At 40.5% G+C, this 13,254-nt stretch overlaps 1 protein-coding gene across 1 annotated transcript in view; it reads left to right on the forward strand.

Annotated features, from left to right (window-relative positions):
- F5 (coagulation factor V) overlaps positions 1-5,934 on the forward strand; it is a 69,158-nt gene extending 63,224 nt beyond the window's left edge. Inside the window, exons 23-25 of the mRNA XM_085842554.1 lie at positions 631-782; positions 2,958-3,140; positions 5,033-5,934. Of these exons, the coding sequence (XP_085698680.1) occupies positions 631-782; positions 2,958-3,140; positions 5,033-5,179 (482 nt within the window). The 3' untranslated portion in view covers positions 5,180-5,934. The remainder of the gene's footprint in view (positions 1-630; positions 783-2,957; positions 3,141-5,032) is intronic.
- Positions 5,935-13,254: the final 7,320 nt, after the last annotated feature.

Raw genomic sequence — 13,254 nt, forward strand, 5'->3', positions numbered from 1 at the left:
GATAAGAAGTATAGTCAATACACAAATCAGTTACGATGTGGTTTATTATTGAATATTATGAATTGTATATAACTATGTGCACTGTACTACACATGTCTCAGCACAGTAGGCTGATTGATACGGACACCAACACAAACACAGAGGCTATATTTTACTTATAACAACTATGATGTCACAACAGCTCCATAGCCTAATGGGACCACTAGGATTTGTGTAGTCTGTTAACAGAAATGTCATTATATGCTGCACGATGGTATGTATTGTTCAGAACCAGCATCTATCTCAAAGCAAGGACTTGAGACTCCACAGCTGTCTGAAGAAGGGAGAACCCACACTTAAGATACTGTGTTGAGTGGGACACTGGCTGTCAGTTCAGTTTCCTCCTCTTCTGACAGTCTTGTGTTGGGCAAGCTCTTGTGTCTTGCTGTATCCATTCTGTCAAATGGATGTATGAGCACTGGATAATATATTAGTAGCATCAGAGTGGTATTTGCACTTGAATTGGATAAATTGTTCTTTGTTTTGCTGTTTCCTGGAAGTGATAAATTTTTTTGGGCCATCTGTGTTACAAAATGCAGCACAGGGACCATTAGTGCTGTGTAATTAATCATATTACTTTCCTCTTGACAGGATGTTCCACACCACTGGGCCTGGAAGATGGACGGATTCAAAACAAGCAAATTACTGCATCTTCATTTAAAAAGTCATGGTGGGGAGACTACTGGGAGCCTTCCCTTGCCCGCCTGAACGCTCAGGGCCGTGTGAACGCCTGGCAAGCCAAGGTGACATCAACCATATAAATGGAGTTCTCTCACTTTCCAGAAACAAACAATGACTACCACCACAGGGGACAGGAGGGTGGCTGGGAACCAGAGTGTGAGCCTCTGAAGTCCCAGGTCTGAGAATCTAGGAAGATTTGCAGAATCAACAGCTTTCGGCTCTAACCATGACTCAGAGAAATGTCGTACCTCTTCCCTGTAGTTCTTGCGAGCTTTGATTTAAAGCAGGAAGGGACAACAGCTTGCAAAGAACTAGATAGTACATATTTTAGGCCAGCGGTTCTCAATCTTCCTAATGTTGGTACAGTGATTCATGTTGTGGTGACCCCCAAGCATAAAATTATTTTTGTTACTACTTCATAACTATATTTTTGCTACTGTTATGAACCATAATGTAAATGTCTGATATGCAAGATATCTGGCATGCAAACCCCATGAAAAACCATTTGACCCCCCAAAGGGGTCTCGACCCACAGGTTGAGAACCACTGTTTTAGGCCCAGTTTTCTGTGCATTCAAAGTCCTCGTGTAAGTGAATGGGGACAGTCGTTGCTTACCAGTTCCTAGGTGAGGCACTTTAACATTAATAACAGACAACTAATTATGGTTTATAATATATCTCTTTTTTCATAATTTGCCACTTTAAAATTTTTCCTTCCCTTTCTTTGTGACATTCCTCAAGTTCGGTTGGAGGCGGCACAGTTATAAAACCAGGAGTCTAAATCAGTGATTTGAGTTAAACAAACACCTTCCAGAAAGTTCCTTTGATCTTGCTCCACTGAGTATTGCAGGTCATTCGGTTTGAGGATAACTGTTAATAGTTGACTTATTTTTATTTCATTCTTCTCCTGATAGTGGGACCACAATACTGCAATAACTTTATGATCCCTTCAGACAAGACAACCCAAGTTCATTACCTAGTCTCTTCCCATCTCCCTCCCTTATGTGTTAATATATATGTAAATATATGATAGATAAATATTTATACGTGTAAATACATCCTAATTCCTAAATTCTGAAGAAATCTTGGTTCTAATCTCAGAGTAGGCCAGTACAAAGAAGAGAAAAGTGTGGCACGTGAGTCATGTACAGTGTCTTAGGAGCCGATTCCTGTGCTCTGAGACCCGTTCTCACCTGTCGTGAACTCAGCATGCTGGGCTGGCAGCAGTTTATAATGAAGCATCTCTCCAAATCTCTCTGTCCACAGATTAAATCTCAGCTTAGTGTCAGGGCAGAATCTTGGCAAGAATTCCATTCTCTGCTAAAACTCCAGATGTTCCCCTGCATGAAGCAACCCAAACATTTCATTTTGCAATTCTGCAGAGGAAAATTGATACTCGGAGAAACTAAAACAATTAAAATAGTAACATTATACTACATACTGACATAAAATATAAATAAATAAAAGTGTCATATAGTCATTATACCCCAGATATCCCTTTAAACCTGTACATGGTAAATCTTGTCACCCTACACTCTGTTCTACAATCTTTAAAAGAAAGCCTTTCTATAGAGTTAGCTTTAATCACGGGACCCCTCCAAATAAATGTTAATTTTAGTTTTATAATGTCATATTTAATCTGAATTTCTTCTCAGTCAGAAATTTCTATTTGATCTAATCTTCTCTTAGCACAAAGTATCTTTATATGATATTAAGGAGGCTAAAATTCAAAGCCAGACACATGCAGGTGTACATAGCCAATCTGTCCATGGCCAAGTGTCTCTTACTTGATATATACGAAACCCTTCACCTGTATCTTGTATCATTGATACAACCTTCATTTTAAGTCATTCTAACATGACACACAGAGGGTCTCACAAAGTTAACAAAGTTTTAATCCTTTAATTCAATGAATTTTCTTTTAAAAACCTTATCATGTAAATATATAGATATGTATTCATATACACACATACATCTACATGAATAGGAATGATGCTGAGGAACTATCATTTATTCCATCCATAATTGCATGATATGTCTCCCAAAGGTAGCAGCAATTCATCCCAGACAACTCCAGACATTAGTCCCTCTGAACTCTCTTTAGGAGCTTGTCCTCACTGAACATGAGGAGACCTTTTGTAAGGCTAGATTGTGACATTTTGTTCTTAACAAAAAGAAAGGAGTAACACTTTCTCATCTCAGTGCTTTTTGTTGTTGTTGTTGTTGTTGTCCCCATAGGCAAACAACAACAAGCAGTGGTTACAAGTCGATCTGCTCAAAATCAAGAAGGTAACGGCCATCATAACGCAGGGCTGTAAGTCTCTGTCCTCTGAGATGTACGTGAAGAGCTACAGCATCCAGTACAGCGACCAGGGTGTGGCATGGAAACCTTACCGGCAGAAATCCTCCATGGTGGACAAGGTACAGGATGCTGTACTGGCGACGGTTTTGAAAACTGCCTAGAAACTGTTTCCCGATGAGAAATAACAGTAGCTCGCATTTCTCTACCCCTCCCCCAAGTCTTCACAAACCCCTGCCCCACCCACTTCTATAGGTGGCTGGTCTCAGCAGAGATGCCATTTGTATCACTTTTCTGACTCGGCCACCTGTGAAACAGGGAGGAGAAAATACCAGGGCGTGCTGAGAGGCTTTTGTTATCTCTGACTTATAATGATGGTGAACCTATCCAGAAAGCCTTTCGACACAATGATAAAAACCCTTGCTCCAGATAGACTTGCTGCTTGTAGCAAATCAGATGCCCAGGACCACAAGCCTCTGTATGCCACACTGCTACTAAACAGGAAACATTTGGGGAGACTACCGTCCTTGTGAAACCAACGGCTCGGTTACATTCCTAAGTCCCTCTGCCTTCTACCAGCTGGTTTCATAATGCTAACCAGAAGCAGAGCCAGGGAAATGTGTTTAGGAATCCAGGAGTGGGAACCAGGCTAAAACTCCCACGTAGAGGGAAACTGAGCTTTACCGAATTCTGCCTAAATGCACACACAGCACGGAACATGTGTGTGCCTCTTTCTCATGTTTTAAATCCCTGACAGTAGGTTTTCTCTTGTTATAGCAGGCTTTCCTCACCCCAGGTAACCTGCAGTCAGAGACTCTGCTGTGTATGTTCATCTCAGGGAACTTCCTGAGAGTGAAAACAAACACACACACACACACACACACACACACACACACACACACACACAAAAAACGAACAGGAGCAAACACTCAAGGGGAAGAAGCACACCACCGAAAGGAGAAATAAAGAGAACAGAGGGCCATGTTTACACTGAGTGTCAATAATAGCAAGTTATTTACTGGCACCCCCTGCATGGTGCTCACCAGGCTCTGGCTGTGTTGTTTGCACACTTTCAAACCTGTGCAGTGCCTGTGGGGCAAAGCTTTTATCATTCTCATTCTGAGGAGGAGGCAGTGGAGTGCAGAGGAACATAATGACCACACAGCAAGGCCACACAGCGACTAAGAGGCTAAAGAAGTAATTTTGCAAACACTCCTGTCTGCTTTATTTATTTTTTCCTAACTTGACACATCTGATTGAGAAATGAGAGTCTTTAAGGGGACATCTCTCTGGCTTGTGATTTCCCAGCATCCTGAGAATAAAGAAAAAACAAAACAAAACAAAACAAAAAAAAACAAAAAAAAAAAACCCAAAGATGACTGACTTTGGTATAAGAAGATAAATTAATGCCAATAAGAGCTTGCTGACAGGAGCCCGATATAGCTGTCTTCTGAGAGGCTCTGCCAGTGCCTGGCAAATACAGAAGTGGATGCTCACAGTCATCCATTGGATGGAGCACAGGGTCCCCAATGAAGGAGCTAGAGAAAGTACCCAAAGAGCTGAAGGGGTTTGCAGCCCCATAGGAGGAACAACAATATGAACTAACCAGTACCCCACCAGAGCTCCTTGGGATTAAACCATCAATCAAAGAAAACACATGGTGGGACTCATGGCTCCAGCTGCATATTTAGCAGAGGATAGCCTAGTCAGTCATCAATAGGAGGAGAGGCCCTAGGTCCTGTGAAGGTTCTATGCCCTAGTATAGAGAAAGGCCAGGGCTAGGAATGGTAGTGAGTAGGTTGGGGAGCAGGGGGAGGCGGGGAGGGGATAGGAGATTTTCAGAGGGGAAACTAGGAAAAGGGATAACATTCGAAATGTAAATAAAGAAAATATCTAATAAAAAAATAAAATGTGCATATGAAAGTACATAAAAGTAATGACAAAAAAAATAAAGATTAAAACATGAATGCCCACGATGCCAGTGTTGACCATTTTTATCATGTTTTCCTTTCAGATTTTTGAAGGAAACAGCAATACCAAGGGGCACATGAAGAACTTTTTCAACCCGCCCATTATTTCCAGATTTATCCGCATCATTCCTAAAACATGGAACCAGAGCATTGCACTTCGCCTGGAACTCTTCGGCTGTGACATTTATTAGAATTAAATTCCAAAAAGAAAAAAAAAAAAGGAAAAGAGAGAATAAAAGCTGAAGAAACTCCTTCAGGCCTAAACCATTTAGAGCAGGCCATATAGCATGGGTGTTTTACATGTTAACAAACGTTCTGCTGTTTTTTTTTTCTAGTTGAGAATAAGCTTTAGATGAGAAGCTTTTAATTCTCCTTCATCGCTGCCACTAAGCGAGATGGCAGCTATTATTTCTTCACTGATTTGAATATAAATGGGGAAATATTAAGACCCGGCAAGAGTATGACTGCCTTTCACTCTGATTAAAGACATCATATAATGTAATAGTTATATAATGGAATGATATGATTCACTGTGGCTCTTTGAAATCCTGTAGACATTAACAAAAGAGATAATACCTTTGGAAACTTTTCATGGACCTAGAAAGCCTTTATTTCTATATTTTTCTTTTAAAAGCAAACGGTAATTTGTAAACAATAGAAACAAAAGTAGTTGAGGTTTTTTTTTTATCATAGAGAAAAATATATCTTGTTGTAATTAAGTGAGAACTTAAAAATACCCAGTGTTGGGCTGGCTCAGTGGGCAAAAGTGCTTGCTGCCAAAACAAAACAACAGCAACACAACACAAAACAAACCTTATGGCCTGAGTTCAAGTCCTGGAACCCACAGTGAAAGGAGAGAGCATATTCCAGAAAGCTGTCCTCTGGTTTCTGCATGACCCACGACCATGTACAAGCACTAACAGTAAATAAAAGATTTTTAAAGCTCGCCTTCTCAAGGGTTCTGATTCTCCATTAGGAAAGAAACAATTGAACGTGTTTCTCACGTCCCAGTTGGACTTGTGAATCTGTCTTGTTTGGGGCAGATAGCACATATCGATACCCTAGTGTAGCAGCCATCAGACATTAAAACAGATGTCAGTGATGACTTTGGAAGAACTGGTCATGTGCCTTGGCTTGACTGAAAAGCTGGCACGGTGTGACATACTGTTTCAAAACTTGGGTTCATCTAAGGGAAGACACTTACCTCTAAAGGAGAATATGGGACTGTTGGCTCAAAGCTTTTAACCATTACTGATAGAACTGCTCCAGGCCAAATTGGCAAGTGCAGCTTCTCCTGTTAGCATGTTTTTCTCTGAAACCTTGGAATCTCATGGCACCACATCACTTGCCAGTCTGTGGAGCCTTTCAACACACGTAAAGTCACTTGGGGTGGACGATTTATACACACAGAATGGTCATTCAAATAGAAAGCTGAAACCATCTGGTTCTGTGAAATAAACCATCCCAATGCTTAATTAAGTAAGAATTGTGCATAATATAACTGCTGCAATAAGATAGATGGTAATTTTGTAGAGTGTACATATATCAATACATGCTTATATATACCATAAATATAATTTTTTGGTTAAAATTTTAATTGAAAAACCATCAAACTCAATCTCTTTCCTGGTGCTATGGGCTCCCTGGGTTCCGCTGGACAGTCTAATTGCTGGTGCCATTTGGCGTCACTCATGAAGTTAGGGTAAAACCATGACCTCAGCTGCATTCCTAAGGGGATTTGAGTGAATGTGGAAGTGTGTGTGTGTGTGTGTGTGTGTGTGTGTGTGTGTGTGTGTGTGTGTGTGTTGGGGTCCTTTCTACCTCTTGATGTTGTCTCAGTTCCAGTCCCCACTACCTGTCTTCTACATGTGGTTTTCCAGCTTGATGTCGCCAGTGAGTAGCTGGGCTTTTTATATGATGGTCCAGGTAAATGTTCAAATGTTCAAAGTCTAGGCCCCCCAGCAGAGGCAGTGCCTCATTTCTGCCACTTTCTGTTGGTGGAAGCAAGTGAAGAATAGGGGAGGCAAGATTCAGTGTAGGAGAAAACTATATGTGATGTGCACACAGAACCACTGTTGACTGGAAGTTTCTAAACTCTGTTACTTAGTGCTTCTTCCCGAGAATCTTGCAAATATGTATGAGTGCTTTCAACATCCATTGAGTAGTGACTTTCTAGAGGGATTTACGTTTCCATTGTTACTTTGATTTTGTGATTCATGCTACTATCCTACCAAAATTCCTCTAAGATTTTCATCCTGTTAACAGAAACTGGGAATCTGAAGTTAAATAAAAACATCTCTGCCTTTTCCAAGTCTGGTCTTGTGGATACACAATTGATTCAACTACCAAGAGGCTTGGGACTTAGGTTCCTGCTGAGCCATTATGCTCTTGACACCTTTAATTTAAGGATAAAGAATCTAATATTTTTATTTTTTTTAGTAAGCCACATAATTTTAATTTTTTTAAAGATTTATTTGTTATTATATCTAAGTACTTAGTAGCTGTCTTCAGACACACCAGAAGAGGGTGTCAGATCTCATTATGGATGGTTGTGAGCCACCATGTGGTTGCTGGAATTTGAACTCAGTACCTTTGGAAGAACAGTCAGTGCTCTTAACTGCTGAGCCATCTCTCCAGCTCCATAAAGCTAGTTCTTGGTATCTCTTCTATAGAATTAGATGTGTTCCCATTTCTCTCTCTCTCTCTCTCTCTCTCTCTCTCTCTCTCTCTCTCTCTCTCTCTCTCTCTCTCTCTCCTCACTATATAGCCCTGATTGCCTTGGAACTCACTAGACCAGGCTGGTACACCCAACCTGGTTATATTATTTATGAGATAAATAAGACCCTATAAAACAAGTGAATCAGAACTCTTACTTGTTAGTGTCTACCAGACAAGCAGACAAACATAGCATAAAATGGAAATTAAATGAGTGTAAGCCACACCCCCTAGAGAGGTAGATATGAGTGTTAATTAATAACTCATAATTGATCTGAAAAAATTACTATCAACAAAATGTTTGGGCTATAAATGACTTTAAAGCAAAACAAGTTCCAAGCATTTTGTCTCTCCCTTTGAAGTTGCTTAGCTGAAATCACATCTTTGGCTACCTGGTGTCTCCTCCCCTGGCGTAAGACAATGCCCTGTTTGTTATCTCCTAACTGGTTCCTATGGAAAGAAGTTGAGTGACTCACAGAGGAATTGGGATTTGCAAAGAGAAACCAACAATTAAAATTCTAAACATTATTTGTCATTCCAATTGAAAGCTGGAAAAGACTGGCTGAGCACATCCCAAATATGAAAAGTCCTCAGTAAATGTGAAATTGCTTCTTCAGAGGGATTTCAGGTACCAAAGAAATACCAGGCTACTTTTTATAATAAAATTGAACAAGGATCATCTTTTGTGATAAGAACCAGTGTAACAATGTCAAGGGGAAATGTTTGTCATTTGTGAAAACACCTGGTTGATAAGACAACCACAGAGCAGGGCTGGACAGTAACAAGATCTTACGGAGTTCATATAAAGGCTTTGTCTCTGGTCATCATTTAAATCACCTTCAGATCATTGTACTTTTATTATTATACTTTAAAGAAAGCCTCTCGGTGTCTTAGGAATGATGTATAGTAAGTTCATACCCTTGCTTGTTCTTTATTGGCATGGAATTTGATAATGGTCTCTGGTCTATGTAGGCTCAGGCTTCCTCAATTATGCCCCAATTCCCAAAATCATGACTCTGAGAGTTATTATTTATAAATAATTGTCTAGGTTAAAACCTTTGGCTAGTTCTCCCACTGGCTCGTAACTTAATTAGCCTGTCTATTCTACTCTGTGAGTGCCACATTGGCTGGTTACCTCTCCTCAATTTCATGCATCTGCCTCCTCAGAGTTGGGAAGAATCTCTCCCCTTACCTGATCTATCCTAGACTTCCTCTCTCTCTACCAGAACTCTCACCTCCTATTTCTGGCCTCAGCTAACAGGCCAGCAGTCTTTTATTGATAGATGATACTTCCATACAGTGCACAAGAGAGTCTCCCTACAGGTCTACTTATTTTCAACTCCTTGCTTTAAGTACTGTTCTGCCATTGAGAGACTATCAACACCACTTGCCAGCCAGTCTTTGCTGATGTGTTTGCTTGTAACAGAGACTTGTGATATCAGCCTGGCTCATCTAGTACTCTATTTGTTTGTAGACCAAGTTGGTCTCAAACATGCCTGTCTCCAACACTCATTGCTTTTTATTGCTGTTCTGTCTTCTGCCTCATTTTAATCAAGAAGTGGCATTCAGCTGCACATATAGAGTTCCGGGACCCTCACAAAGGTTAAACCTTAATTACTAAGGCTAAACCAATGACTGAATGCCATGCCTGAACTTTTAAAAATAGATTTAACTGACCAGACTGTTTTATTCTCAGGAGAAGGTACAGTTAACATTTGCTTATATACTGAGCCCCCAGGCCTTCTTATAAGAGACTCGGATGATTTATCCACGTAGAAAATTGGAAATTGTAAATGGAATTGTCTTAGTCAGTGTTCTATTGCTGTGAAGAGATGACAACTCTTATAAAAGAAAGCATTTAATTGGAGCTGGCTTACTTTCAGAGGTTTAGTCCATCATTGTCATGGCAGGAAGTATGGCATCATGCAGGCAGACATGGTGCTGGAGGGGTAGCTGAGAGTTCTACATCTGGACCAGCAAGCAGCAGGAAGAGAGAGACACTGGGCCTGGCTTGAGCATTTGAAACCTCAAAGCCCATCCCTAGTGACACACTTCCTCCAAATAGTACACACCCACTGATAATGCCACTCCCTGGTCACCAAGCTTTCAAATCTATGAGCCTATGGGGCCAACACCTAGTCAAACCACCACAGGAATTAAGAGAAAGTTTCTTTCAAAGACACCAAAAGGAAAAACTGGTTGTTAACAGAGGAAATAGGCCAGGTGGTGGTGGCACACACCTTTAATCCCAGCACTCAAGGAGGCAGAGGTAGGAAGATCTCTGAGTTCTAGGCCAGCCTGATCTACAGAGGGAGTTGCAAGATAGCCATGGCTACTTGGAAAAACCCTGTCTCAAAAAGGCCAGAGGTGAAGAGAGAGAGAAATTTAACTAAAGACCAACTAGAAAGAATCGTCAGCATGATAGATAATACTATGCATTGGGAAGAAGACCACAGTTTTTTGCAATCATCAAATGGACTAGACCATTATACACTATGATCTGGTGGTGATAATATGTTCTGATATTTTGGGCTATTATAAAGAATGTTCCCTCTTCCCTAGAAGCCAGCATGCTAAATCAAAAATGAGTTGAGAAGCCAACACTATCAACTAAAAGTAAAATCTTGAAAGATTGTTTGGGGGTGTAGTTCAATGAAGCTTACCAAGTATATATGAGTCCCTAGGTTTATTCTCCAAGACAACAACAACAATCCCTAAAGAGCCCATTTTATGTATGAGTAAATGCGTGTGTTTATTTCTTATCTCACCCCAGAAGATTCAATGTGATTAGGTTGAGATGAAGGCTTAGTGGATAAAATGCTAGCCATTAGATTCTGATGACCTGAGTTTGGAATCCCAACATCTCTATATAAAAGTCAGGTAATGTGTGTCTGTACCCCTAGCTCTGGTCAGAGAGAGAGTGTCTAGCCACAATGGTGAATTGCAGGTTCAGCAAGAGACTCTGTCTACAAGAATAAGTCAGAGAGTAATAAAGTCACCAGACTTTGATCTCTGTGCACACACACAGATACCTCCCTACATGTGTAAACATACAAATGAGTGTGCCCCTGTACATGTGCACACACACAGGTAAGGGTACCCCCTCTCCATGGGCACACACAGACAAGCATACTCTTGTACATGTACACATAGGTGGATGAGCATACATGTGCACACACAGGTGCGTGTACCCTCATACATGTGCACATACACAGGTATGTGCACCCACTGTACTTTTGCACACATACAGGCAACTGTACCCCCATATGCATGCACACAAGCACAGGTGTCTGTATCCTTATACACATGCACACACATAGGCAAGTGTACCCCATACACAAAAGACTTAAGTTTGGTTGGAAGGAATCATAAGATACTGAGATTAGGAAAGAAAACAAGATTAGAAATTAGAACAAAAAGCTTAGAAAACATGACATGAAAATATAATCCAGTTCTCAAAAGTTACATGGCTTTTGACATCCAGTGGCCAAGTGCCCATGGGCAAATTCTTTACCCTCTGCCTCTCTAAGCCTAGGTATCTTCAGGTGTGAGAGAATATAGCACTGTGTTAACTATCAACAAAGAAAGTGTCAGCTATATGCCCTTCACCTTGCTATGGATGAGTTTGGATTGAACAGAAATTTTTAATAGTCAAAGCAAAAATAAAAACCTTATCGTCGGCTGTAGAATGCAATGCTCTCAAAAACTGCCCAGAAGGAGCACTGTTTCCTGGAGGCTGGAATTAAACATAATTTTCCCTCAAAAGCCCATAGAAAGAGGGCACCACCCAACGTGACAGTGCCTTTGAGGACGTTGGACAGTGTTTGGCTGTTTTCCCGTGCATCCCTCGGTATCTAAATGCTTTCAGAAAACCACAGTCCCAGGAAAAAGAAGCTTCCAAGGCAAGTGCTGTGTGCTCTGTGTGTATGGGCTCTCTTCTGGTCTGGCGATCCTGAAGGAAGAGCTTGGGGTCTCTGAAGATAGTTTATGTTCATGTAAACACTCCAATCACAATTATTGATTCTCCAGTCATGATTTTGTTAGTCATTTGGTGGCAATAAACAGAAGACTGCATTCTGCAAAGTGTGACGTCCCTGTTTCTGCAGGTGTGCTCTCTAATCTCATTCTAATCTAAGCAAATATCAATGGAAGCCAGATGCTTTAGAGAAAATAATGGGATATGTCATTTATAAAATTGTTTTCCTTAGTCTAACTTCCTTCCTGCTATTTGAGAAAAGATTATCCTTCTATTTTGGCAATAGAATATTTTAATATTTCACACTAAGTTCCCTTACATTCTATCCACAACCTATCATAGGGACATCAACATCCAAGCATTGTGTGCATGCATATATTCCGATCATTCTTTATCTAGGACACACTAACCACTTCTGAGAATCAATTTTTCTGAAGGTGAGGATAACAACTTGGTAAGGAATACCTATTGTAAATAATCTCAGGAAAAGACACCCCGAAGGGTAGTTCTGGCAGAACCTTTGGTACTCAGAAACTTGTTAGAAACTTTCTAATTTCTGTGTGGTATTTGCACTGAAACCCTAGGTTTTGTGCATGCTGGGCAAGCTGCACTGAGCTCTACACTCAGCCATGCAAGTTTCTAACTCCTGAGGCCTCGCTTTACCAATTACACGTTGTTTTCTTCGTAATGCTTTGCTTTGCTGTGTGTCACCATACACCCACCACGGATTCTAGATAAACAGTTTCTCCCAGACTGAAATCACTCAGACTCTAACCTAGATGTTGAAATACAAATATAAACTCGCTCCCCAAGCACAGTGTTTACTCTAAGAGGTTACCATCCAACAAGATTAAAGCTTTGAAAACTAAGCCAGGTTTATCTTTAACCATCTCTCCCACTCTCTCTCCTAACATCAAAGTCCCTTACACTGAACATTCTCAGCACTCTCCAGGAAACTTCCCCCACACCCTGCTTTCATTTTATGAGACTCTCTTTTGAAATATTTTCCCCCACAAAGTTCTATCTCTAGCTAAGGAGCTTATGGTAGTTGAAATCTGCCTAGAGAGGAAATTAATTTTTCTTGAAGGGCATCTCCCCCCCCTGCCCCGCCCCCCATAACCTGAACATGCTCCAGTGGATAGCAACACACCCAAGAGCATATAGCCAGTGCTCAGTTATTGGACTGGAAAGATTAAAAAAAAAAATCAGGACTCCAATTTAGGTGGTTATTAAATGAGGTGTAGATCTGGAGGAGTAAGGGAGAGGGTGAATAATTAAAAACACAGTGTATGAAATTCTCAAAGAATTAATAATCTTAAAAAGCACAGAGAAACAAATTAAATATAGAATTGTGGCTAAGACCATAGTATTCCACTATCAAACTCAACGTCAATTTAACTTCAACAGATTAATATAACCCACCATGTTAAATTATTTAAAAAATAATTTTTTAAAAAAATCATTTTTGTGACTCATTCTACCAAAACACATTTTGCCCCTGGTGTTTACTCCGAAGTGCTGGCCTACTTAATCCTTTAAAAAACACCTTTTCCTGCTGAGACTCTGCAGGACTTG

The sequence above is a fragment of the Mus caroli genome, unplaced genomic scaffold (genome assembly GCF_978045245.1).
Source record: "Mus caroli unplaced genomic scaffold, Mus_caroli_1 scaffold_1, whole genome shotgun sequence".
In the NCBI taxonomy this organism is placed as follows: domain Eukaryota; kingdom Metazoa; phylum Chordata; class Mammalia; order Rodentia; family Muridae; genus Mus; species Mus caroli.